The sequence below is a fragment of the Microtus ochrogaster genome, unplaced genomic scaffold (assembly GCF_000317375.1).
Source record: "Microtus ochrogaster isolate Prairie Vole_2 unplaced genomic scaffold, MicOch1.0 UNK44, whole genome shotgun sequence".
Taxonomy (NCBI): Eukaryota; Metazoa; Chordata; class Mammalia; order Rodentia; family Cricetidae; genus Microtus; species Microtus ochrogaster.
In genome coordinates, this window is record NW_004949142.1 from 1,911,897 (window position 1) to 1,936,715 (window position 24,819).

Genomic DNA, 24,819 nt, shown 5'->3' on the forward strand with positions numbered 1-24,819 from the left:
TCCTGACTCCCTTCGATGATGAACCCCTTTCTCCCCAACTTTCCAACTCTTTGGTCAGCAATAGAAACTCTAAGAAAATGCTTTCCGATTGTTTCTTTCTCCTCCCCACCCCCCTCTTCTTTTTAAAGGCTCAGGAAAAGGAATGTAACATCTTGGCATGGAGATGTGGCTGAGGGCAGAGCGTCCGCCTAGCGGTCCGGGGTTGTTATCTGTTGAGTTTTTTATGTGTTGAAATGAGGGTAGTTTAGGTAGACTGGGTTGAATAAAATCGCTAATCTTTTCCCATTTCTTTTAAAATAGTCTGCACAAAAGTTTTAAAATATGTATGCATCTTGTCTGTGTGGCCTGAATCCTGTCCTCGGGGACAGGAGGGGCTCTGTCCTGTTCTAGACACTGGATGAGCTGTGATGGATGCGTGGTTTTCAGATCAGCGGAGAACTCGGTGCTGGTGGGGTACAGAGAAGCCACCTGACCCCAGCCTCCACCCTGACCTCCTGCATCTGGTGAGGGAACACTGCTAGCCAAAGAAGACGTAACTGGGACCCACAGCGGAATTCCACGCCCAGGGCTCACCCAGAAGCCCTGACTGAGGAGCACTGACTAGCTGGAGGATACAGAGGCAGGGCAGTGCGGGAAGGAGGCGGCCCAAACAAAGGGTCGTATCTTGGTTTTTGGTTCTTTGGGGCAGGGTCCCGCTATGTAGCTCTGGCTGACCTGGAACTCACTGTGTAGACCAGGTGGTGACCCTGCTGGTTTTCAGAGTGGGGTGCTCGTGCCCTTTGCCTGCCCCGACCATCTGTCTGCCAGCTGCCACACTCCTCCCTACCTTTGGGGCCAGTGATGGGGCCCAGCCAACAGAAGCCGGGAACTGAGAAGGGGCTAAGCAGGGAGACGGAGGATCTGAGAGACAGGAGCGCTGGAGAAAGTTAAAAATAGGATGATCCAGCCCAGAGCAAGGAAATGGGGCAAGCCTCGGCCGTGGTGGATGACTGACAGACAGGTTGAGAATGACTCGTGCCTCTCTTCAGGGCCCTGAATGAGAAGAAGCCGCCATGGGCCTCTAGAGATACATTAGATTTCCTCTACCCTGGGATCTGGGATGCCAGAGCCTAGAGGACCAGCAGGGGTCTAGATTGGATGTAGCCCTGTGCCCAGGTGGCTACAGTACTGGACCAGTGCCAGTTCCTGCATCCCCATGCCTGCTGCATTTTCTCCTCTGTCCTCCCCTCTTTATTCCCCCTTCCCTAACTCCTCCCTGGAACCTCGACCCTCCCAGTAGTGGCTCTGCCCTCCATGCCCTTTCCCCAGTCTGTCTGCCTCCAGAGTGGGGTTACAGCAGCGGCTCCAGCTTCACACTTGGTGCCATTGAGCCAGTGTTACCCAGCCAGGCTCAACGGGACAAAGATAAGTGTCAGATCCGTCAGAGGCTTCTCTGGCTTCCGTAAGTAAGGAATTAAGTCCCAGTGTCCGTGGCCCTGGACTCCCCCCACCCTTCATCTCTAATTTTGCTTGTTGGAAAGCAGAGGAGGGGTACAGTGTCATTGCTGGGACAGCGAGGAAGGGAGGATCTAGCTCCACCCACTGCCAGCTTCCTCACTGAGGGAGGGAAACCACACCCCTTCCTTCTACTTCCCTCCCTGGCCTAGGTGCTGTTCCGTCCCCAGCACTGGAACTGTCACACTCCAGAGTCTGTGTGGAGAGGATTGATTGACTGGAATGGTCACTTACAGAGAGGAGAGACACGGGTCGGTGTGAGCTCCACGGAAGCCCAGAATGTGATCTTTAATGTGGGCCCCTGGCCCTGTCTCCCCACCCCAGCCCAGATGACATATTTACAGGATGTGTAGGAACCCAGGTCCAGGCCAGGTGAATGCAGCCCCCCCTCCCCCCATTTCCTCCTGGGTGCTGCCAGGCCAGGCACTGCTGGGGTGGGACAGATCACGGGAATCTTGTGTTCTTCATGTCCCCACCAAGGACACACAGACACATGTGGTCATGCCCTTGTATGCAGAGGCCTTCACAGTGGTACAGGGGTGTAGATCCACATGCCTGTGCCCAGGTGCACTGCCATCTGTGTGCAGGTGTGTCACCTAACGGAGGTCACAAGGCATTCTAGCAACAATGCAAAATCCAGCCTTTTCCCTAGTGGGGCTGGTGGCCTCCGTCTGTCTTGTTGTCCCAGGACAGTGCCAGCTGGGGCTCAGTGCTGAGGACCCCACTGTAACCGACACCATCTGGCCATCCCAAAGGCTACCAACGGGTCCTAGGCTCCAGGGTGCCGCCGGGGCGGTCTAGAGAAATGAAGCCTTTTTTGTTTGCTTTGTTTTCCATGAGCCTTCCTCAAAGAGGCCTCAGAAACAGGGTGAACACAAACGGGCAACTCTCTGGCCCTGGGGTATCCAGAGCCACTACTTAGCCTGAGTGGGGTGTCCCCAAGAAGGGGGCTTCCTTTCATTTGTGGCTTTCATCCGTAAGGGAGCCTGCTCCGTCCTGCCTGTCCAGCTGGCTTTAAGGGCAAGAGGCCAGAGCTCATCCGTCCCACATGGGGTCCTGAAGGCAGGCCACAACAGACTGCGTGGGAGGGCTGAGCACTTCTGCCAGCCTTGGCCTAGCTCTCGGGCTGGGCTGCACCCTGACCAGACGAGGACAGACAGCAGAACTTCTGTAAACTTACTACTCAGCCTGTGAGTAAAGGCTTTGAGCAGGGGACTGTGAAGACTTCCCTAACAGCCTGTAGTCAACCTTGAGGCCTGCCCTTTCCTGGTGTCTCTTCTCTATCACAGGCACCGACCCTGGGGGCACCAGGTCTCCCCAAGTCCTCTGTGGGAGCTAGCCTGCTCTGGAACAGCCAGCCACATCAGGGGGCACTTGAACCCTGAGACAGCCCCAGAATCACCCTTCTTGAAAGGGGAAAGGTGCCATTTTATTTTAGGGACTATATTTTCTATACCCCCAAATGCATGCACCCTGGCAGGGACGGTTGGTTTGGAATCAAAGACAGTCCGGGACAGAGGGCCCCGGCACCCATGAACTAGGCAGTGGGCACAGAACAGGCAGCTTTGGTTTGAATCAGCACTCTGACTTCTAAGCTGGGTGGAGGCGGGGCACACAGGGCTGCTCAGCCCCTGCTGGGTTCCAGTGTGGGCCTCCCAGAGAGGGAGCTGGGAGGTCGCAAGGCCTCAGGCCTTCCAGGCCCTCCTGTAAGTGTCAGAACATCCCTACAAACTGCCCCTGGCCCCAGCAACCCCAAGGTTACATTCATCAGATAAAATCCATTGGGGAAAAAAAGAGAAAAGAAAGAGAAAAAAGTGTAGATCAGCTCCTTCCCTTGAGGTCCCAGAGAGCTACCACCCTGGTTCCAGCTGCCCGCTTTTGAAGAGGGGCCACCCAGCTGTGTCCACTGGTGGCTACTTGGCCCCACCAGGCACGGCTCCAGGCCCCACCCTGAGCTGTGGCGGTCTGTGACGATGGACGCTACATTCACAGGGGGAGACCTGGGCAAGGCCAAAGCCGCATGAGGTGGGGTGGGGAACTGGGCAGGAAGTGCCCTCCTCCAGGCCCCTCCCCCCCGGGTGGTCTGAAAGATGGGGCCACTGTCCCAACCCTCAACCCCTGTGCAGCCAGGAGTTGAAGGGTTTGGACCCGGAAGACATTTTTGCATGGTGCCTCCCTCTGTGGCAGGGTGGAGGCAGCCTCGTGGTTCAGGGCCGAGACGGTGGGTGCCAGGCTCGGAGGGAGCAGGGTGGCACTTAGGCCCCTCCGGACCTGGAATGGAGAGAGGGCATCAGGAGAGTACAGGAGGCTGGGCCCTGAGGGAGAGCCCTCCAGATGCCCCCCCTCCTCCCCAGAGGTCCTGGAGGCATCAAGTCACAGGCTGGCCAGGAGGGGGTCTGCAGAGGTCAGACAGCGGTGGCATGGTAGACAAAACAGATGGGACAGGACGCAGAGGGAGACCCCCTCCTAGGGGCAGGGGTGGCGGGGGCACAGTTCCAGCGCCCACCCGGCCATGGGACCTGGCTGTAGAAAGGACAGCTGAAGGTGGACCAGGGCCCAACAGGCGGGTGGGCAGGAGGAAGGGCCGGGGCGCAGGCTGCCCGCCGGGCTGCGGGACTCGGACCGTCCCAGCTCCAGGTCAACAGAATGCAAGCGGACGAATGAAATGGAGACAAGGACAGCGGAAGGGATGACGTGGCCGGCATCACACTGCCCCCTGCTGGGTCGGGTCGTACCTTCCGCGACGGATGTTTCTTCAGTTGCCAAGGACAGGACAGGCGGGAGGTGGGGGGAGAAGGGGGAGAGAGAGAGAGAGAGAGAGAGGAAAAGTTGTGTGAACCTCCTGTTCTCTGAAGGAATGGCCTTCTATCCCAGGAAGACCTTCTGCCCCACAAATGGACCATGCAGATCTATCCAGATTGGTGGAGGGTTCAGGTCCTGGCTCTGTCACTAAGTCGCACCATGACCTTGGGCCTCAGGGTTCTTCAGGTGCCCAGTATGGGGTCTAGAGCAGACCCTAACAGCAATGTCCTGGAGTTCATGGGCTGAATGTGGATAGGGACTGGGAGATATCTCAGACAGACCCTACCCACCTCAGTAGTTACTGTAAAATATGGTGTTTAACTGTTCAAACAAGTCCCTGTGGGCTGCTGTGTTAAGTTCTGGGTAAGCTAACCGGTCATGGAGGCCATTAGACTCCAACAGTCTGGGGTGCTGAACCCCCAAGCACCTGGAGGGGAATCTAGGGAGTATGTGTCTCTTACTTAAATCCCCAGCCCGTGCCGCCCAGGACGATGGCTGCAACCAGGACAGCCCCGGCGATGGAGCCGATGATGATGTTGGTGCCACTGGGACCTGGGGAGGAGGGCAGGGCTTGGTTGGTAGGGACAGGCACGGAAAATGGGCGACGGGGAGCACACCAGCCGGCTTCAGCCTCACCTTTATATCTCTCGGTCTCCCCGGTTGGAGGGGATGTGGGCAGGGGGTTGTGGATGCTGCAGTCTTTGCCCGTCCAGTCTGCCTGACAAATGCACTTCCCTTCGTTGCTGCAAACCTACAGGCGAGGTGGGGCCAGCACAGGTAAGCAAGGCCGCGTCCCTGCATCCCTGCGTGAGCCTCCTCCACCATGCCACCCCTGGCCTTCAGACACCCACCCCATGGTGGGAGCAGATGCGCCGGTCCCCGCTGCCCGGGCAGGTGCTGAAGTTGAAGGCAGAGGCTGGCAGGCAGCGATGATCAAGGCACAGCATGTTGGGCCCGCAGGCTGTGCCGTCCTCTACGTAGCTCAGGTCTGAGCCATCGGCTAACTGTACGTGACCGCCCCTGGAGAGATGGGAGAGCCAGTCTCAAGCCTAGTCCCCTAGTCCCCCTCACACTTCATCTTCCCAGCCATGGCCCAGACAACACCTGCAGTCCAGCTCCTTGCCCTGGTGGTAGAAGGTGACGCTGCTGATGTCTCCCCCCAGGTCCCCTAGCCGAGGAGCTCCAGAGATGTTGACGCAGAGAAGGAAGCCACAGAGCACATCCCTGTTGGGGCGCACGGGGACAATGAGTCCAGATTTTGCCTCAGACCTGTGTTCCCTCCCCTCTGGGCCTCACGGGCTCTCCCTAGAGCAGCCTCCACCTCTGTAGATCCCGAGCCCAGCGTCAGGACACCCCACAGAGCCCAGCACCAGGACGCCCCACACAGATAGCTACTCACTGCTTATTGCACTGGACCCAGCCGGATCCCTTGCGCCCACAGTTCCCACGCTCTGTCCCCTCCACGTTCAGCTTCTCATAGCAGAAACGATCTGCAGCCGCTAGAGAAAGCGAGAGAAACATCCATCACCCCACGGACTACTGGGTCCCCTCTAGAGCGGCATTTCCAAAACTCTGCCTGATCCCTGGGTTTGATGCCTAAGGTCCTCAGAAGCCACACATGTTCAACCGGTTAGATGCGAACCCAGCTCAGCTCTCAATTCTAGGTTCTTCCCCCAAACCTATGTTCCCCATACCCAGCTGGACTCACAATGGCCCCAAAGGGCTTGGCACTGCCGGTCCCGGGTTTTACAGCGGCCTCCATAGCAACGGCCCTATGACCCATAGGAAACAAAGTATGAAGACACTGGAGGATCAGAGTGGAGACGAGGCTGCAGAGTTCCGACGGAAGGACCCCCTCATCCCTCATACCTGTTCATGATCACAGTAGTAACCATCCAGCTTGTGGAGGTTAGGGGGACACTGTAGAGAGAAGGGCTGGCTGAGCAGGGTAGCTCAGGCCTGAGCTATCTGAGGTACCCGGTGAAGAATGTAGGGAGCAAATTCTTCCCAAAGGGGCCTCGTGTTGCAAGGCTCTTCCACATCAAGGACAGGGGCCTATTTGGCTCTAAGGATTTGACTGGTAAATCCCTAGGCTTTTACTGGCTTCTTCAGTTTCTTGCACCCATTACTCTGGAGGCCTGAGATTTAATTAACCAACGTTACTACCCACTGGATCCCTCGTGTACACTAGACACTGGCTCTAGGCAGTAGGAGTACCAGCCTGACTGCAAATGCTTGTTTAATGACCGAAGGAACAGAGCTAGGATGCTCAAAGGACCCCCTTCTCAGAGAAAAACAACAATCAAGTTCTTCAAACCCAAACTTATAGGGGCCGGGCGGTGGTGGCGCACGCCTGTAATCCCAGCACTCGGGAGGCAGAGGCAGGCGGATCTCTGTGAGTTCGAGACCAGCCTGGTCTACAAAGGGAGTTCCAGGACAGGCTCCAAAACCACAGAGAAACCCTGTCTCGAAAACAAACAAACAAACAAACAAACAAACTTATAGGGGAAGGGGCTGCCTTGCACGACAGGTTTGGCAGACCTGGCTTGAGTCGCCGGTGCAGGTCTCTGCGATGTCACACTCATTCACCGCTTCTCGGCAGGAGACACCTCGTGGCTCGTACTAGGAAAAGCATGAATGTGTTTCTGGGAAGGATAAATATCTCGCCGCTGCCCTCCCAGGGTATTCTACTGTCCTCCTGGAACCTGGCTCCCAAGGCCAGTTTCTTATTTCCTGTCCCTCTCCGCCCTCAACAACTAAGGGTAACTTCCCGCGTTCCCCCAGCACTCCCCAGACCTGGCCCACCCAACCCCTGCACCTTTGACGCTTCCTTTGGGGTAGGCCCCGCCCACACACACTCTGCTCCTCCTCCCTCCCGCCTCTTGTCTAGGGCATCCAATCGTTTCTTTGATCCTGGCCCCACCCTCCTTCCCGTACTCGCTTGGTCTTTCTCACCTTGCAGCGGCGACAGCAGAGCCCATCGCTGCACATGGCGTCGTGAGTCAGGGTGCACTTCTTGCAGCAGTTGCCACCCGCCCGGCTGCACTCCTGAGAGGAGCGGGGAAAAGCGGGAAGGCGGGCGAGCCCTTATCCTTGATCCTCCCCACTCGGTACTCTCCCTTCTTAGAGCCCGGGCCCACAGCGGAGACCGCCCAGACCGCTCACCTGCACCGAACCACAGTCGCATTCCTCCCCCGCCTCCACGAAGCCGTTCCCACACTCGGGAGGGTCCAGGAGCTGAATGAAGGGGAAGGGGATGTCGGGAGCCTGGCTGGGACCCTGCCCACCCCATCTCCACCCCGCTTCCCGGTTCTCCGTGCTGGTACCTTGAGGGGCTTGTTGAACAGGCAGCTCCCGCCTCCCTCCTGCAGAAACTGATTGTATTCGTCGATGCTGCAGCGCGAGAACTTGCGGGGCAAGTAGAACCTGGGCAGGTGTGAAGGGACTGTGCTGCTGGGGGGCAGCCCTCCAGCCCTCCCGTGGGGGACTTGGTTATCACCACAAGGAGGCTGAGGAACTGCCCGGTGATTGCACGACAGTCAATCCCACATGCTCATCTAGGAATGGGTGGAGGCCGCCACTTGGCGCTCGCTTCACTGGACCGAGAGCCCAGTACGGAAACGCTCCGCGGGACCGCAGCTCGCACGAGGCCCGAGCGCCTCCCAGTGGCCAGAGAGCGCACTGCAGCCTAGCCAATTTGGGTGTCCTCGCCTCCCTACGCTGTTTGCAGATATGTATTCTTGGAATCCTGAATGGTCTCTTGAGCTGGGCCTCTTGAAACCACCTATCCAGACTGCCATTGCTCCCCAAAACCCTTCCCCAAGTCTTTCCCCAAGAACTCACCCAGTGTCTTCCATGATGCAGCCCAGCCAGATGTCTGGACATTTGCAGTCCCCTAGGAGGTAATTTGGGTACACATGAGATAGGGTGACCCCTCTACACTTCAGGAGGGGCTGGGTGTGTCTGACACGGCTGTAGGCTTCAGGGTCGGTACCTGCCGAGCTCCGGTGTTTATTCCACATCATGCCCAAGTTCTGCCCTAGCGTCTGGGCCAGGGTCACTGCCATAGCGCCCATGTTGCCGTACTAGTGGGGGAAGATGGAGCACAGGATGTCTACATCCTTCCGGTCGCCACTGCGTCTTAGCAAGCTGCCCTCTTGGCCTCCCAGCCTTGACCCTCTGCTCACCTCGTTCACTCCTCCACCCCGGGACAGCGAGCAGATGCCCCCCACGTAGGCTGCCCCACTGCTGGTGCTCTGGAAGGTTCTACCCCTAGAAGGGAGAGAAGTGTCAGGAAGGCTTCGCAGAAGTAGCAGTGAATCCCAGCCCGTCACGTCAGCCTGGTGGTCTCACACCAGCCCCTCTCCTGTTTGGGTTCGTTCACCCGGAAGTCAAACCAGCTGTCCAAGGGCCTCGAATTGTGCTCGTCCCTCACTAGGGTACTGGGTTGCTGAGGTAGGGACGATGGGCAGTCTGGCAAGAGAAAGGCAAAGAGCACATCCCTTGCCCAGCCCAAGAGGCAGAGGACACTCAGCTGGTACATGAGGCTGGGAGCAGGTGTCAGGTGCAAGGCAAGCCCCACCCGCAGACACCGACTCCGCAAACATCTCCTGACACAGGCAGTCAGAACAAGCCAGCCGGCAAAAACTGGCAGGGTGTCACGTGGGGACTCACGAGAAGAGGTGGGTGGCATCACTGGGCTCAGGTAGACCCTCCCGCCGGTAGACCATAAGCCGGGCCAGGGTCTCCAGTAGGTCATCCTGCACCTGGATCTTGTCTCCATCTGCCCATGTTTCCATGGCAACCAGCACAATTCTTGTGTTGAGCTGCTCCTTGTATATCTGGGCCCAGAGAGATGAGAGGGGGTCTGGAGGGAAGGTGCAATCTATATTCTCAAGAAATGGGGGCCAGTGACTGACAATGACCCCTGAGTGTCTGGCTGTGTGGTGGGGGAAGGAAGAGGAGAGGGGAGCAGGGGCGCTGCTTACCACATCCGCCAGATTCACCACAGACTTGGCAAAGTTGCTGGTGAGGACCACCGACTGCCGCATCTGCTCGAACTGCCGAGAGAGGTGAGGGAGAAGGCGAGGCTCCCCTGGGCCTCTCCTCCCAGGGTCCCCTTCAGCCTGGGAACTTACCAGCTGGTGGTCGTTGATGACAATCAGCTCTACATACTTGGTCTCGCTGTGCACCGTGGGGTGGCCCCTGCGGACCTGGAGGGTGGGTGGGCACTTGGAATCAGTCCCCTCCACGTCTGGGCTCAAGGCCAAACCATGGGCAGATGTGTCGGGAGGGGGCATTCTGGTCTCCAGTCAGGGACAGTGCCAGCCCCTAGCTGGCAGAAAATACCATCCCTCCCAGCCTGGAAATGAGGGCAGAGGACATACAGTATCTGAGGGCCCCCAAAATGGGGACCTGTGTAGACACCACTGTTAGGGAGGAGGGGCCCTTCTGGGAAGTAGTTCCCTGGCTCCTGGCCCCATGGCTCTGAGGTCTCCTTTGCCCAGCCATAGGTGGGGATGACCTGCCCTGGACCACAGTCTAAGGTCTCTGCAGCCCGAGGCTATGCGGGCCCCGTACCTGCCTTTTCCTTCTCAGCCTGGGCCAGGTGGGAGGATCAGACTGGCCAGGGACAGCAAACAGGCAGCCTGTGGGGAGCAGTAGGTAAGAGGGGCCCAGCTGTCCAGCCCCACCCCCTTCCCCTCCCTTACCTGGTTCCCTGCATCCGAGGGGGGCTGGGAGGAGAGGGGTCCGGTAAATGAGGTGGGGAAGGGGTCCCTGCAATGAGGGGAATGAGTTCTTGGGGAGCCAACCAGGTCTGCTCTGGGCCCAGATTGGAGGCAGCTCCAGCCCTTCCCCCACCCCACCCTGGGGTGACCCAGAACTGGCCAGAGCTCCCATGTCGGATCTGATCTCCTAGATGCTCAGATTCCAGGGTCAAGACCTGGGGGCGCCCTGAGAGACAGGGGCAAAGGACACTGGAGCCCAGGGAGAGGTCACTTGGGGGACAGAGGGGACATTGGAGATGGGGGCACAGAAGGCAGGACCCAAAGCTGGGGTCACCCAGGGCAGTGAGGCTGAGGTTACTGCAGGGGAGGAGGAGGCACCACAGCTGTGGGGGTGGGGGGGTAGTCCCAGCATGTACAGCCTTCAGGAGGGCAGGAAGGCCTGGGCAGGCTTGGCTTACCTGTGGGGGTCCCCATGGCCCAGCCATCTCCTTGGGCTCTATGATGTAAGTCAGGTTTCCATCAGAGAAGACCCCACTGTGGAGAGAGGCAAGGTTCTGCTCCATCCTGGGCCAGGCAGAGCCCTCCCCCACCCCACTGCCCAGCGCCTCCCCCGCCACACTCACTGCAGCCCCTGGCAGGTGGAGAGAGCAGCGAAGGAACTTGGGTTGCCTCGGAGTTTCCCATGGTAGTAGCAGTGGTCTCCAGCCCCCTGGGGAGCAGCGGAGCTGTGAGTGAGGACAGCCTGGCCAAGCACGGGACTAGGAACACCAGGAGCTCTAAGCTGCTGGGCCTGCTAATTCCTCTGTCACCGTGAACAAACTCCTAACACTTTCTGGGTCAGCTTCGTCTACCCCTTAAAATGAGGACATTGGGCCACAGCAGCAGCTCCTGGCTATTTGTTGGGGCTGGTGAGGGATCCCAGTTTCCTCTGAGACCAACAGATGGCTCTTACATAGTACCTGCCATCCCCCTGGCCCTGTGTGGAGCAGTCACATACAATGTGTCATTTAACCAGAACCTGCTGAAGATGCACCCCCAACCCTGGTGCAGGAGCTCCCAGTCACATGTGGTCTGCAGCTGAGGGACTGTGTCAGCATGGGTTCTCCTGACCTGGCTCATAGGTCAGAGGGGACCAGTCACACCCGCCTCTCCCAGCTCCGCTTCCTGCAGAATTACTTGTGCTCCAGTTCCAGAACAGGCTTGGGGGGGGGGGAGCTATTTATAGACACTCATTCATCTTTGTTCAGGCTCCAGGGCCTCCAAGACTGGGACCCTAGTGTGGCAGGCATCCGGGACTCCCAGGGCAAGAGGAGGCATTTTGATCTGCTGCTCAGGGGAGGGCGGAGCTCTTGCCCAAGATGCACAGGGCCCAGGGTTTGATCCCCAGCACTCCCTAAGCAAGGGAGGGGTTGTCATTCCAAAACTCCCTCCCAGGAGATTCTGGGGATATAGCTAACACGGCATAACAAGGACCCAACTACACCTTCGTGCAAGGGAGGAGGCTGAGGAAGTCAGACCTCAGCCTGAATGAGGGGAGGCTCAGGGACCCACATCACCCAGTCAACCTGCCCTTTCTAACTGCTGGTCCCCCAAGCCTCTAAAGTGGGGAGGGATGGGAGGTCCCCAGACACCAGGCCATGCTGAGCCTTGACATTCCACCACCAGCCAGCTCCCTGTCCTCCCCAGTTCTCTGTGCTGGGGTTCTGAGGATCGAAGCCCCCCACATGCCAGGCCAACCCCCTCTGATTCATACTTCTACCGCCCCACCCTGGCACCCGTAACCATGGAGCAAGCACCTCTGTCCCACTCGGTCCCTTCCAGAGTCACTCACAGTGCTGTGTTGAGTTGTCCCCTCCCGGCTGAAGTGGCGTTCCACATACTGTGAGGACAGGAGGTGGCTGAAACAGCAGGAAGGAGGGTCACTTGGTGAGGCCAGGCCCTGCTTAGGTCCCACTCCAGCTAAGAATACAAGTTCCTTAGTACCCCCCGCCAGCCATGCCCACTGCCCGCTGCCCTCTGCCCACCCTCTGGCTCCAGGCTCCACTCACTGGTTTAGCTCCAGGTCCAGGGTGAAGTCGGAGTCGAAGGCTGGGATGACGAAACTCACCTGGGCCAGGTGCACGGGCTGGCGTGGGGAAGGGCAGAGAGGAGTCAGCTTGAAGCTGGGGTGGGGAACCCCAGAGGATACTTGGGGAGGGGCAGTCAAGCTCCAGCAGCTGAGGAGACCCCTCTCGGGGGTTCTTGTGCTCTGAGAGCCCATTCCTTTCCTGGGTATAGCTGTTCAACCTGACCACAGCCCACCTTCCACCCAGGTCCTGAGAGCCCTCTGTCCTCTGGCTACCTTCTGGATTAGTCTCCTTAAGAATCATGGCCTCCAGCTAGGTTCTCAGAGCTGTTGGCAGGGCCATCCCATCATCACTTGGAATGGAAGGGAGCCTCCAGACATTCCACAGAAAGGTGGAAGGGTCCCCAGCTTATGGGTGGGCAGGGGAAGGGAAGCAGGCGCCAAGCCCAGTCTACACAGGACGACTTGGGTTCTCAGACTCATGGAGCAGGTGGGAATTGACCATGGAGCCCTGATGCTGGACAAGGCAGGTGCCACTTTGAAGAAGGGTAGAGCTCCCTCCCATACAGCACCAGCCCATTGCCCTCTGCCTGCCCAAAGCAGCTCATCTTTAATATTTCAATCCCACAGTTAATTTTTAAACACGGAAGTTTTCCTGATAAATTTTTCAAAGGGGCATATGCAGTGGGGCTGGGAGGTTCCAGGTTGCCATGGCAATGGACTAGGCCTGAGCAAGATGGCTGCCCTCTCTGCCTGGGTGCCCAGCTGCTTAGCGGGTAGGGGTGGGAAAATAGAGACATCAAAGACTGGAGGGAAAGCTTCACCCCACTCCCAGAGAAGGGCAGCGGAGCTTGGGCTAAGGGGGAGCTGGTCTGAGAGTTACAACCACTTAGGGGACACACCCGGGGCCCAAGCCCTACCCCAAGCTGGCAACTCGGCTTTGGTCTCCCAGAACACTTGGAAAGGTCTGTGGGCTGAATTCAGGGGTTGGAGTCTGCCTCCTACCCCATCTATTTAGGAGGGTGGACCTCCAGAGTCAGGCAAGAGCCTTGCCACTCTCTCTGTCCAGGTAGGAGTGTCTATTCTTTGACTGGCTTTTGTGTTGGAGAGCACCTTGCAGGACGAGAACCCCGACACTAAGGTCAACGGGTTTCCCAGCCCATGCCTAGCTGACTCCTCTACCACCTAGCCACAACTAATCCATTCTGAGCACTGCGTAGGGCCCATGCATTGGTGAACTGCTTAGGGCCATGCATTGGTGTGCTGTTTGGGCTCATGCATTGGTGCGCTGCTTAGGGCCCATGCATTGGTCTGAAACCCTTTATGACCACTGCCATATTTGATCTCTCCAACAACCCCGTGGGACAGCTGCTCCTGTTTCCTGACAGCTGGGAATAAATGCACAGAGACACTAACTGGTGTGACAAGGCCACACAGGTAAGAGGCGTTAATGCCCTGTGTGGTGGTGCAATCCACAATCACAGTACTTGGAGGATGAGGCAGGAAGATCATGAGTTTGAGGCTAGCCATAGTTCCAGGTCAGCCGTGGCTCCACACTGAGACCTTGTCTCCCAAACAGAAAAGGAAGAAAAACAACAACAACAACAAAACAAGGCTGATATACAACCTCAGAGAATATATAGATATCTAAGGTCTTTCTTCTACAGAGATGACAGGAGATGGAAGTCGGCCCAGAGGCCTGGGAAGCTCTGGGAATGTGGGCAAGGAGAAGCCAAAGGCCAGGGCCTGGGAAGACAGACCTGTGAGCCCAAGGACATAGACTCACCCCATCCCAGGCCATCTGAGGTTCCAAGCTCCACCCCAAGCCCCCAGAGCATTGATCAGACTCAAAATAGAAAGCCAAGGGCAATGAGTTCTTGGTCCCCCCCCCCCCCAACCCCTTAACCTGGCTAAGTCTCTTGTCCCCTCTCCTAGGCCTGTCTTGGCTCGGGTCCTCGTCCTGCACCTCTGCCAGGGCATCTCTGGATGGCTTCTGCTTGTCTGTCTGTCTCTATCCTGCCAGCCTGGAGAAGTTGCTTTCCAGGCCCCTTCCCTTGATCCTTTTAGGGATGGCCCAGAAGCCTCCCTGAGCCCCAGATGTTCCCTCTGACGAAGGCAAGGTGAGTGCAGGTCAGAGCTGGGAGGCTGGCTTTGCAAGGGCCATGCAGATCCCATTGTGGGAAAAGCAGTGAGAGACGCCATAGGGTTCTCTTTCTCCAATACCCTGCAGCCAGTGAGGCTCAGCCCCGGGACACATCACCCTTCTGCAGTGGATATGGGGCTCAGCCAAGACAAGACCGGCCATGAGGGGGATCTGTACAGGCAGTGGGAGCCAGCTGAGAATTCAGACACCAAGGCATGTCAGCCTGGCCCAGCTCAGTCCACTCCTGAAAGGGAGCACCTGATAATGCAAGCCCAGAATACCTCAGGCACTGGGCTGCTGGCTCCAGGACCTGCAAGTCCCTGTCAAGCTTTTGGCCAGTGCTTTACCAAAGTCAGTGGTTCTCCGTGCCAGGCTGGCCCACTGTCCCTGCAGCAGCCACAGCACTGCCTCCTCCCATTACCTTCAGTCCCCAGGGCCTTCCAGACATGAGGTCACAGCAACTGCACCCCCATGCCCCAGCCTCTCCTGCTCAGGACTGCTCTGGACTGGACATGACCCCATGCCCCGCGTTTGCCTCTTGGCGACCGTGGCGCTTAGGTGCTCTGTTCATTTGATCTCACCCTGCCTGGGCTGGCAGGTCCACAGGGAGCAACACCAGATGGTGACAGGCCCAGGGTCATGCTGGGGAGGTGCCAGGCCAAGTCTCACTCCTGGGGTGGAGGCTGTGTCTGCATGCCAGCTGCGGTGACCTGGCAGGTCCTCCCTGCATCCCAGGCACCTGCTTCTGGCTGCCCAATGCCTCACTTCCTCCATGCCCCCCAGCAGGTTACAGAACAGAGAGGAGGACAGCCATTTCTGTCTCAGACCCCCAATCTCCGTGGTAGGAAACGGGAGGCTAAAGACCACCAGAATTCTGGGGTGCTCCAGAAAACCTGAGTTGCAGAGTTCTGCTCCCCACAGCCTCCAGGTACTGCCCCTCAGTACTCTGAACCCCATCTCCTCTAGCTCCTCATCAGCAGAGCCAATGCCTGCCAGTCCCCAGAAGGCTCAGCCCACTCACAGATCTCAACCTCTAAGTGTCCAGTTTTTCTTTTTCTTTCTTTTTTTGTTTGTTTTGTTGATTTTTCAAACAGGATTTCTCTGTGTAACAGTCCTGACTGTTCTGGAACTCACTCTGTAGACCAGGTTGACCTCGAACTCACAGAGATCCGCTGCCTCTACCTCCTGAGTGCTGGAATTAAAGGTGTACACCACCACTGCTTGACTTAAGTATCCAGTTTTTACACACACACACACACACATGTGCACAAACACATAAATACACCACATACAGACATATGCACATATACAGTCACACACATGCACACATACGTAATCACTAATTCACCTTTTAATGACCTTTAGTCCTCTGGGGCAAGGGCTATTGTTTTCTTTCCCCCATCTAAGTGCTCAGCACTCATTGGGATGGATGAACAGTATAAGACCTAAGGAGCCATTCACCCCTATCCTGAGTGTCTCTATGGGTAAAATGGGGTGTCACAAGCATGGTATGAAGCTCAACTAAACACATCATTATAGTCAGGGTCAGTAACTGCAGTATGGAGGACCTCCGCAGCCTGACAGCTGAACGGGGCTTCGAGGGTAAATACTTCGTTTGTTTCCCTCCTGCGATGGGGACAAGAGTGGTGGCTTTGTGTTCCGGATCTGCTTGGAGTGATTTACCTGTGAGGGTCTCACTGCACTCTCTAAGCTTGGAGACACTACCACCTCTTGGGACTGGTGACAGCAAATGGAGAAGGAGCCCCTCATCCTACAGCAACCCCCTGCCTCAGCAGCCACCAGCAAAGGTGGAAAGGCCCATTCATCAACAGGGCAGCAGGCCACAAACAAGAACAGGTGCACAGATTTCCGATGACTGGGCTTGACCTAAATTTTTGAGGACGGAGTCACCCCTTACGGGGTCATCAGTCCCTCTGGGGACAGACTCCGGACAGCTGGGCTCCTCGAGGCAGCCGGGAGGGTGCTTGGGTAAGGTCAGGCCCACAGGCTAGAGTCTTGTGGGAGGACTGCAGAGGTCACCTCTTCAGCCCCCACCTGGAGCTGCACAGGTAATAACCCCCAGATGCCCTGTTCTTGACTTCCAGCCTCTTTATCCCCATCAGAGAGCCACAATGCTTCACTGCCATACGCAGCAAATCACCGCATGGCCTTGTGTCTGGGGGGCCTGCGTCCCTGACCTTGTCCCCAAGTCCGTCTTGCATGGATTGGGGCCTCGTTCAGTGGCCCTCAACTCCTGAACAAAGACATACCACGGCAATGGCCGCTCTGGCAGTTAGTTCTTCAGTATGCTCTCCCAGTGACACCTGGTGCAGGTGAGAGTTATCAGCAGGCCTGAGACCCCAAGTCCTGACTTTGCTTGCTGCCCACAGCCTATCTTCCCTTTGGTCCCCCAAGGAGTCTGGGTTTCTCAGGGCCAGGCAACAGCTTCATGGGCTATGGACTCAGTCAGCTGTCTTCCTCTGCTCAGACGCACTTAAGCAGTGAACCAACTCAACTGCACACAACGGTCCTCTTATCTTCCTCCCTTGCCCTTTAGCTGCAGGCTCCCTGAGACCATGGCTTTCTAGGTTTTCAGGAGTTCTTGTTATCATCACCCTGAGTTTAGGAATTAGGACAATGAAACTCAGAAAGGGGGCATGAGAGCCTCCAGCCAGAGCAGGTTCCCTGTGGCCAGCACAGGCCTCATCCTGCATCACTGGGGATGGTACTGATAAGACCCAGGCTGCAGTGCAGTCCCCTCCTCCAGGAGAGGGTCTGGGCGGAGGTAGGGTACCTCCTGTTGAGTTCTGAATCTATCAGTCCTGCACTTCTGACCCTGGGAAGCAGTGCCAGGTGTGTGTGTGTGTGTGTGTGCACGCGTGTGTGCGTGTGCGCGCATGTGTAGGGGGTTGCCAGGACCTGGTTCAGTCAGGGAACTTTTTGGACATGCATGTGTCCTCTGTCCTTCCAACCTGAACCTGGGAGAACTGGAGATGTTGCCCCTCAGACCCAAATTCGGAAATTCCTGGGCTTGGAGAACACCACTCCTATCACCGGTTTAAGGTCTATCAACTTTGGGCAAGCCTGAGTCTGCGCTCGCTCTTCTGAAGAGAGGGGCAGAAAGAAACATCTGTCTATGGAAATTAAACAATGCAATTACTATGTATGCAGTACTCAGTAGAGAGCCTGGCCCAGAGGAGCCATGGCCTTGGCTTTTACCTCCCCTACCCACCTGAACCAGTTTCTAGACTTTGGAAACTGAGGGATGGAGATGCCAGGGCCCCAAGAAATTCCTCTGGGGCAGATGCATGAGGTCCCTATAAAGGGTCTCAGGCCTAGAGAAACCTCCACTGGTAAACAGCAACCGCAGAACTCTCCACTCCCACACCTCAGCTACTTCGTACGTGTTGGATTCAGTTGACTGCAGAGACCCAACTTCAAACACATGCTAACCCACTCACCCAGCAGAAGCACATCCAAGGCGCCCAGCGCAGCCCCACGGCCCTGCCCCATCTCTCCTCATAGTCTGGGCCTGCTGTGCTAACAAGAACTAGCTGGAGGCACAGCCTACCCAGCCGGAGCCCCCATTTTTCATCACCCATGCGACCCCACAACTTGGACATCCTGTAAAGTTCAAGCCAGAGTCCCAGGGGTCAGGCAGGGTCAAGTCCACTGGTGAGAGCTCAGTTCATAGAAAGCTACACTAGGAACCAGACAGCGGCCAGGTTACCCTAACCCCGGGCCTGGGACATCCCTGAGGCTCATTCAGCTTCCCACCCTGGGTACCGGAGTGGGCACCGAAGCTGGCCTCTGCTCCCCGCTTACCCCTGTAGCAGCTGCCAACTCAGGACCATTAGCCCCCTCCCCTCTCTTCCACGACAGGGCCCTGAGCGATGGTCCATCTATTATGCATGCTCCTTCCTGCTCCAGTCCATTTCTCAACTACTCCCCACCCCTGCTCCCCCCTCGCCCCCCCTTTCTTAAGGGCTTTTAACCAAGTACATTAGGCAGGGCCAGACGCCGTCTCATCGGTTCCCCTCCTCCCTCTGCCCAGCCCAATTCACCTCCCACCACTCCCAGCTGCCCCAACTTCTCCTCCTTGGGTTCACCCCTCTTTTGAATCTCTCTCCACCTCCTGTTCCTGCCGGGCTCCACTCTCCAGCCCTCTGCCGCCCCTGTTGGCCTGGCTAACTTTCAGCTTCAAGCTGCTGGAGAGCTCAGGCATGCTGAATGAATATTCCATCTGGGTGATTTTTGTTCGCATGAGCTTAATTAATTATTAATTGCATTTAATCTCCTTCATTCCTAACCTTCCTCTGGAAGGCAGGGGCCCAGCCGCTTGAAAGGGACAGGGCACAGGTAGAGCTGGCATTTGCAGATGAATTCTGGGCCGCGGGGTATTTTTGCAAAGCCCACCTTCAGCTAGGACAAGAAGGCTAAGCCTGTGTGTGCCCAGTGGGAAACTGAGGCAGAAGTAAGCATCATACTGTTCCAAGAAAGTCCACTGAGGGTGGCTTTGATGGGGCTTAGGAGCATGAGTCCCTGACTGGGCACTTAGCTGCATGGTGCCGCCCTGCCCCCAAGACCTGTTTTAGACAGAACCGCTAATTCTGGTGGGCACTGGGGACTGGTTGCAGGATGACCCCAAGCAAACTGAAACCTGAGCATGCCAGTGTCTATGGGTGCGCGGGGCAGGGGGTTTCCACAGTGATTGGAGGGGCCTGGGGCTGGAGAGTCCCCTCGTCTCCACTGTGGGGCTGCAGTCCTACCTGATGTACCACTACTCGGAAAGGAAGGCGGCAGAAGCTGCAGCCTCGGAGGATGGCACCGAACCCTGGCTACTTGGTGGACTGGGAGGCCTCTTCCTGCTCCCTGACCTCACCACAAAGCCCCACTCACCGTCCCCCTGGGAGGATCCTGGCGGACCCTGGTGTCCACTTGCTGCTTTCGGACCTCTCCCCCGGTGCTCTCCCTTACCAGCCGACTGGGCTCTGTGACCTCGGGGCCCTCTGGCCTCTCTGGGCTCCCCACCTGGGCTGAGCTCCTCCAATGCAGAGCTCCACTGGGACCCAGGGCCCCAAGACCTGAGAAGACAAGGCCATAGCTGCAGGCAGATGCCCTCCATGGGGCAAAAGACTTGGGATGGGGGAGCACGCCCCAGCCCCCACTCGGTCGCAGCCCTTGGAGCCCAGTGGGCATACGGGTAGGTGGATCTAGCTGCCTTGCCAAGGGAAGAGCCCCACGGGGAGGGGGCCGAGAGCTTCATTCTGCCCAACAGTCACGACTGCCCCCCCACCTCCAAACCCGCAGAGACTTGCAGAGTCCGCCGGCCAGCTTCAGGGGGATGGTAGCGGTAGGGCCAGCAAGATCCGGACAGGTGGGTGGAAGCACCTTCCCTCCTCTCCCGCTCCCCTACCCTCCCGCGCTCGGGACCCGCTGTCACCCGGAACACTGCAGGAAAATGTGGCTGCAGCAGAAACCGCCGCAAAAGCCCGGGGCACGGGCCGACTAGGGGCGCGGGGGCAGGGACCAGGCGGTCAGGGTCACTTACCGGGCGGGGGCAGCAGCGGCAGCAGCAGGAGAGCCGCGATCGCCCAGCGCCGCAGCCGCTTCATGGTTCGCTCATAATCCTCCGGGTCCGGGGGCTGCGGCTGCGAGCGGCGCGGGGAGGGAGGGAGGGAGGAAAAGAGGGAGGCAGGAGGGCGGGGGCGGGCAGCGCCGGCGGCGAGAGGGCCTGGCGTGCGGGCCGGGCGGGGGTCGCTGGTGGGTGGCGCGGGGCTCAGCGAGCTCTGTCTGTGGCCATCCCGGCGGGGCCGCAGGGCCGGGTTAAGAGGCGAGCGGCGAGCACGTGAGCTTTGGGCCCGCCCCCCGCCCCCCAGCCGGGCCCGGGCCACCGCTGCGGTAGGACAAAAGGGGCACCGCCCGGGGACCCTTCTTCCCGACACTCCCTCAGCAGGTGCACCCCATCCTGCGACCCCTCCGCAACCACCCCTTCGCTTAAGGATCTGCAACCCGTGGATTGGCAGGTGGAGGCTGGCCGGGTGAAAAGGGTCGTGAGCTCTAACTCTGCGAAGTCCCGTCTGGGGAATTGGGTGTGGGGCGTGGCAGATGATCCTGGCGCTCCTCCAGGGCTTAGTACTCTTGAATGGGGTACCCCAGCCCCAGTGCTTCTGCTGACAGAAGGTTGTAGCATTTGGTAAGAGAGGGCTCTGTGGCGTGAGGGACAGAGGTCCTCTTTGAACACCTACACACACACACACACACCTCGGTGCCTCCTCCAGGACCCCTAGATCATCTATAGCAGAGATGCTCAATGCAGCCCTCCCACTCCCTGCCTAAAATCTGCTCCCCAGGCTGCCTTCTCTTGATAAAGAGGCCCTGAGTTCCTCAGGTGGGGGCATTCCAATCCTTCTCCCTAAACAAAACACAAACTGCCCAGGTCGTTTACATAAGACCAGCCTGCTTCCTTTGTTTCCTATGTCGGGATCTTATTTAAGGAGCAGAAGTTACTTGGAGCCGCCAGATGTACGTCTCTGGTCGGCTTAGGCTGCTCTGGCTATAAAATACTTGTGACCCACCTTCTCAGCCATGTCCCCAAGCCTCACTGCCCCAGCTGAGCCTTTAAACCCACTTCTTGGGTTTCTTGGGCAAGAGAGATGCAATGTCAGGGGCTGGGATCTTTGACCTCTCGGAGAGGTGGAAGAACTCAATACCTGGCTGAGATGTCCAGGAGCACGTGGGACATGACACGGGTCCCTGCCTCTGATTGGTGATGCCTGGCCTCGCGACTGAGTACGCATGGTTGTGTGGCCACCGCTAGGCCCTATCGTGACCTCCGAAGACCGCGGGCATTTTTATACCAATCCTGGGGAACCACAGGTCGCTAAGGAATAAGAGTGGAGACAGGAAACCCCTTCCTGGGTCCTCTGCTCCCTCAGGGCCTCTGCTGGGGACTGGGGAGCTGCCTCTAGCTTGTGACAGCACCCCCCACCCCCACCTCTATTTTAGGCCCAGGAGAGGTGAGAAGGCGATTTCCCAGGAGGCACTGACATCAATGCTGGGAATGAGGTGACTTCCCCCTCCCCAACCACCTGCCACTCCAGCCCCAGATGCTTAGCAAAACTGAGCAAATTCTTCCTTCCCTCTGGAAACATCTTGAAAATCTCCAGGATGCTTGGGTGAAGGGGCTTCTGGGAAGAGGGCCTACCATGTGGTTTCCCCTCGAAACTCGGGTTTCCGGGATGGCAAGATTGTGTGCCCCGTTTTACAGATCTCTAAGTCCCCCAGCTGCTAATGAGAGGTGTGTGTCATAGGCAAGAGTCCCATTCCTCACTGGTTAAGCCTGTCCCCACCTCTGCCTCTCTGCAGGTTCAGTGGGGACTGGTACATATGATTCCTAAACTTCCAAGCCACTTGGTATGCCAGACCTGAGAGTGATGGTCCACACAGTAAGCCTTCAGACAGGCTAGGTGGGGCTTTTCCACAGTGGAGGGCCCTGAGGCTGAAATCTCCATCTGTCCATCCATCTAGGCCCACACAGGGAGTCTGAATCCAAGGTTGAGTCACTGTAGTTTCTGACTGCGATACCTTTGCTTCTCCTGGGGAATCTTTCCTGGCCCTGATCTATATTGTTTTTTTTCTGATGGCACCCTAAACCAGTTTGGGTTCAATTGTATGACTCCTTGGCCCCCAAATCACTTATCTTTTGGGTCCTTGGTTCTGTGTGGACCCATTTGGATGTCTTGACTGTCCTATGACTCTGTGTCACTTCCCAAGGGAAGGTTCCGTCACCCATCTTGAGCCCTCTCAGCTCTGCTACAAGGTGTCTGGCCAGCCGAGCTGGCTTTGGATTTCCTGTCTACCCCATGGGTCAGGAGCTATTTCTGTCTTCAAACTGGTGGCCCTCCTGTTGGGAACTTCAGAAGAACAGAGACGGTCTCCCCCGTTAAACGGGCTCCTGACGGAAGTTGCTATTTTCTTCTCGCATTGGGACTTGCCCGTGCCCCTCTTTAGAGTGGCCTATGGCATCCCTACCCCAGTGCCACAGCTATGGCCTGCCACTTTAGCTTCCACCCAGCCGAGGGGTCTCCTTGGCTTAACACCTTTTCTGTCCTTATGCCACACCTGAGGTCCCATTTACCCTCATGAGAGGGAGATATCTACTCCCCTGTAGAAACTCCACACTAGGGGCCCTTCTCCATGTAGCTTTTTCTGCTCTTAGGCAACTCTCTCCTCAAGCTTTCCTTGAAAAACTTGAGGGCCAAGATGGGTGGGTGAAGGGCCCAGATCTTGCTTTGGAAGCTTCAGGTAGGGGAGGTTGACATGTGACAACCTGGGCATGTGACAGACAGAGACTGCTGCTGGTAGAGCCACTCGGGCCTGGTCCCCAGTCTGGAGCCTACACCAGGGGACAGAATGAATGATGAAGGGGATAAGAATAGGCCTTGAGTGTTAATTAATTTATTTAAATACTAAGAGTTCAAGGCCAGCCAGGGCTACATAGTGAGCCCTTGTCTCAAACGAACAAAAATATTATTGGATGGGGCTGGAGAGATGGCTCAGTGGTTAAGAGCATTGCCTGCTCTTCCAAAGGTCCTGAGTTCAATTCCTAGCAACCACATGGTGGCTCACAACCATCTGTAATAAGGTCTGGTGCCCTCTTCTGGCCTGCAGGCATATACACAGATAGACTATTGTATACATAACAAATCAATAAATAAATATTTAAAAAAAATATTATTGGAGCCAGATGTGGTGATGCCGTTAGTCAGTTGGATTGCTATATATCAAGCTCCAGGCCAGCCAAAGCTACATAGTGAGACCCTGTCTCCAAATAAATAAATAATAAGGACTAGGTCTTGAGGCTCTAGATTGGGGTCCCAGCCCTGGTTCCCTCATGTATTCATATTTGACCCTTCTGCCTCCAAGCCTGCCTCACAGGCTGCAGAGACAGACAGACAGACAGACAGACAGACAGACAGACAGACAGACCAGCAACGGCTGAACTCCATGCATTTACAGAGTCTGAGGCATAGAAGAGGGTCCGTTGACTGGACCAGCAATAGAGGGATGAGGAAGAACCAGCTCTCTGGACCTGGTGGAGCACCCGTGGGCCTGATGGAGCACCCATGGGCCTGGTGGGGCACCCGTGGGCCTGGTGGAGCACCCATGGGCCTGGTGGAGCACCCTTGGGCCTTGTGGAGCACCTGTGGGCCTGCCTGTGATCCACAGGCTTGCAAGCCTCAGGGACCTCTCTACTAGGATAACATGGTTTTGAAGGGTTGGGACCAGGAAGTGCTGTGGTACTTGTACAGGAAGTTCATCTTGCTTCATCTCAGACTCAGCCCAGGCAGACTGCTCTTCTCCTTTGGGTAGCTGCCCCAAACCCGCTGCTCTCATTCCAGTGGCTCTCTGGGAACCTCTGCAGCTCTCGGGCCTTACCCAGGGAGAAGGAAGCTGTACCAGGATCCCCGACACTCCAGCCTGTGAGAGACCTACAATCTCAAAGGTTCAACTGTCCCTTTTCTTCCCCATAGAGATCTTCCTGGAGACTGGAGACAGCCTCAAGAGGACCTGGGACAAGTGTCACAGTGACCCTTAGTGGCCTTAACCACCTTTTATTTTTTAAACATTTTATTTTGAGACAGAGTTTCATCTCAGAAATCCTTGGCTGGCCTCAAACCTGCTATGTAGCTGAGGATAACCCAGAACGCCCACCTTTTAAAGGCTGGGATTGCAGGTGTACACCAGTACTCCTGGATTGTACAGTGCTGGGGCTTGAACCCGTGGCTTTGTGTCTGCTAGGCAAACACTCTAAGGATTAAGCTATGTCCTCAGTTGTTCTTCACCTGCCATTTATACCATAGACATGAATAGAGGTTGTAAGACAAGAAAAAGCCAGTCTAAGTGTGTGGAGGGAAGAGTCCACACCAGTCTGTTGAGACAGTGGGCCGAACACCTCACATGTGCAGTTCGGTGCTTTTCATTTCCTGATGGAACTACCACGACCTTCATTTTCTTTTTTTTCTTTCTTTCTTTCTTTCTTTCTTTCTTTCTTTCTTTCTTTCCTTTTTGTTTTTCAAGACAGGGTTTCTCTGTGGTGATCCATCTGCTTCTGCCCCCCAAGTGCTGGGACTAAAGGCCTGAGCCACCCCCGCCGGGCGACCTTCATGTCTCAAAGCTTATGGAATTATGAAGCAAGACCTGGACTTAAACTTAGGTCCAGGTAGCTGCAAAGTTCATAATCAGGGCTCCCAGGCACAGTCAGACGCAGTTCGGTGGTGCTGCAGCTGTCCGGCATGTGCAGGTCTCTAGGACGAAGCCCAGGGAACACTAAGGGACGGCCACAGAGGCTGAGTGGACCTCACTGGGCTAGACAGCGGCTGGAGGAGGGACAGCGGAGGCAGGTGGCTGACTTGAGTGGCCCAGGAAGACTGAGAGAGTGAGGGTGTGGAACTTGAATTTAGCTGCAGCCAGTGACAGAGCAACTCAAGAACAAAAGACAGAGGGAACCAGGTCTTGTTTTGAGGATATATTCTTAGGTAGGGCAGGGGGAGACTTGATGAGGTGAAGGTATTTCACCACTG

The 24,819-nt window shown here is 56.8% G+C and overlaps 1 protein-coding gene across 4 annotated transcripts; it reads right to left on the reverse strand.

The window, feature by feature from the left end:
* Window positions 1-1,752: 1,752 nt before the first annotated feature.
* On the reverse strand, window positions 1,753-20,138 carry Adam11 (ADAM metallopeptidase domain 11). Of its 4 annotated transcripts, XM_005369097.2 has the most exons (27): window positions 19,785-20,126; window positions 19,133-19,317; window positions 12,074-12,150; window positions 11,857-11,923; window positions 10,649-10,734; window positions 10,484-10,559; window positions 10,008-10,074; window positions 9,877-9,944; window positions 9,435-9,509; window positions 9,285-9,356; window positions 8,971-9,137; window positions 8,484-8,568; window positions 8,291-8,381; window positions 8,140-8,191; window positions 7,623-7,722; window positions 7,462-7,533; window positions 7,252-7,344; window positions 6,838-6,918; window positions 6,166-6,216; window positions 6,005-6,068; window positions 5,696-5,795; window positions 5,401-5,520; window positions 5,148-5,316; window positions 4,933-5,047; window positions 4,758-4,848; window positions 4,230-4,247; window positions 3,663-3,765 (listed from the first exon to the last, which is right to left on the reverse strand). In XM_005369097.2, exons 1-27 carry the CDS (start codon window positions 19,846-19,848, stop codon window positions 3,750-3,752), a joined length of 2,322 nt encoding a protein of 773 aa, XP_005369154.1. In that variant the 5' UTR covers window positions 19,849-20,126; the 3' UTR covers window positions 3,663-3,749. The 4 variants fall into 4 exon arrangements, with proteins under 4 accessions (XP_026632816.1, XP_005369154.1, XP_026632817.1 ...); XM_026777015.1 differs by lacking the exon at window positions 4,758-4,848 and having other exon boundaries at window positions 1,753-3,765; window positions 19,785-20,130; XM_005369096.2 differs by lacking the exon at window positions 3,663-3,765 and having other exon boundaries at window positions 4,117-4,247; window positions 19,785-20,128.
* Window positions 20,139-24,819: the final 4,681 nt, after the last annotated feature.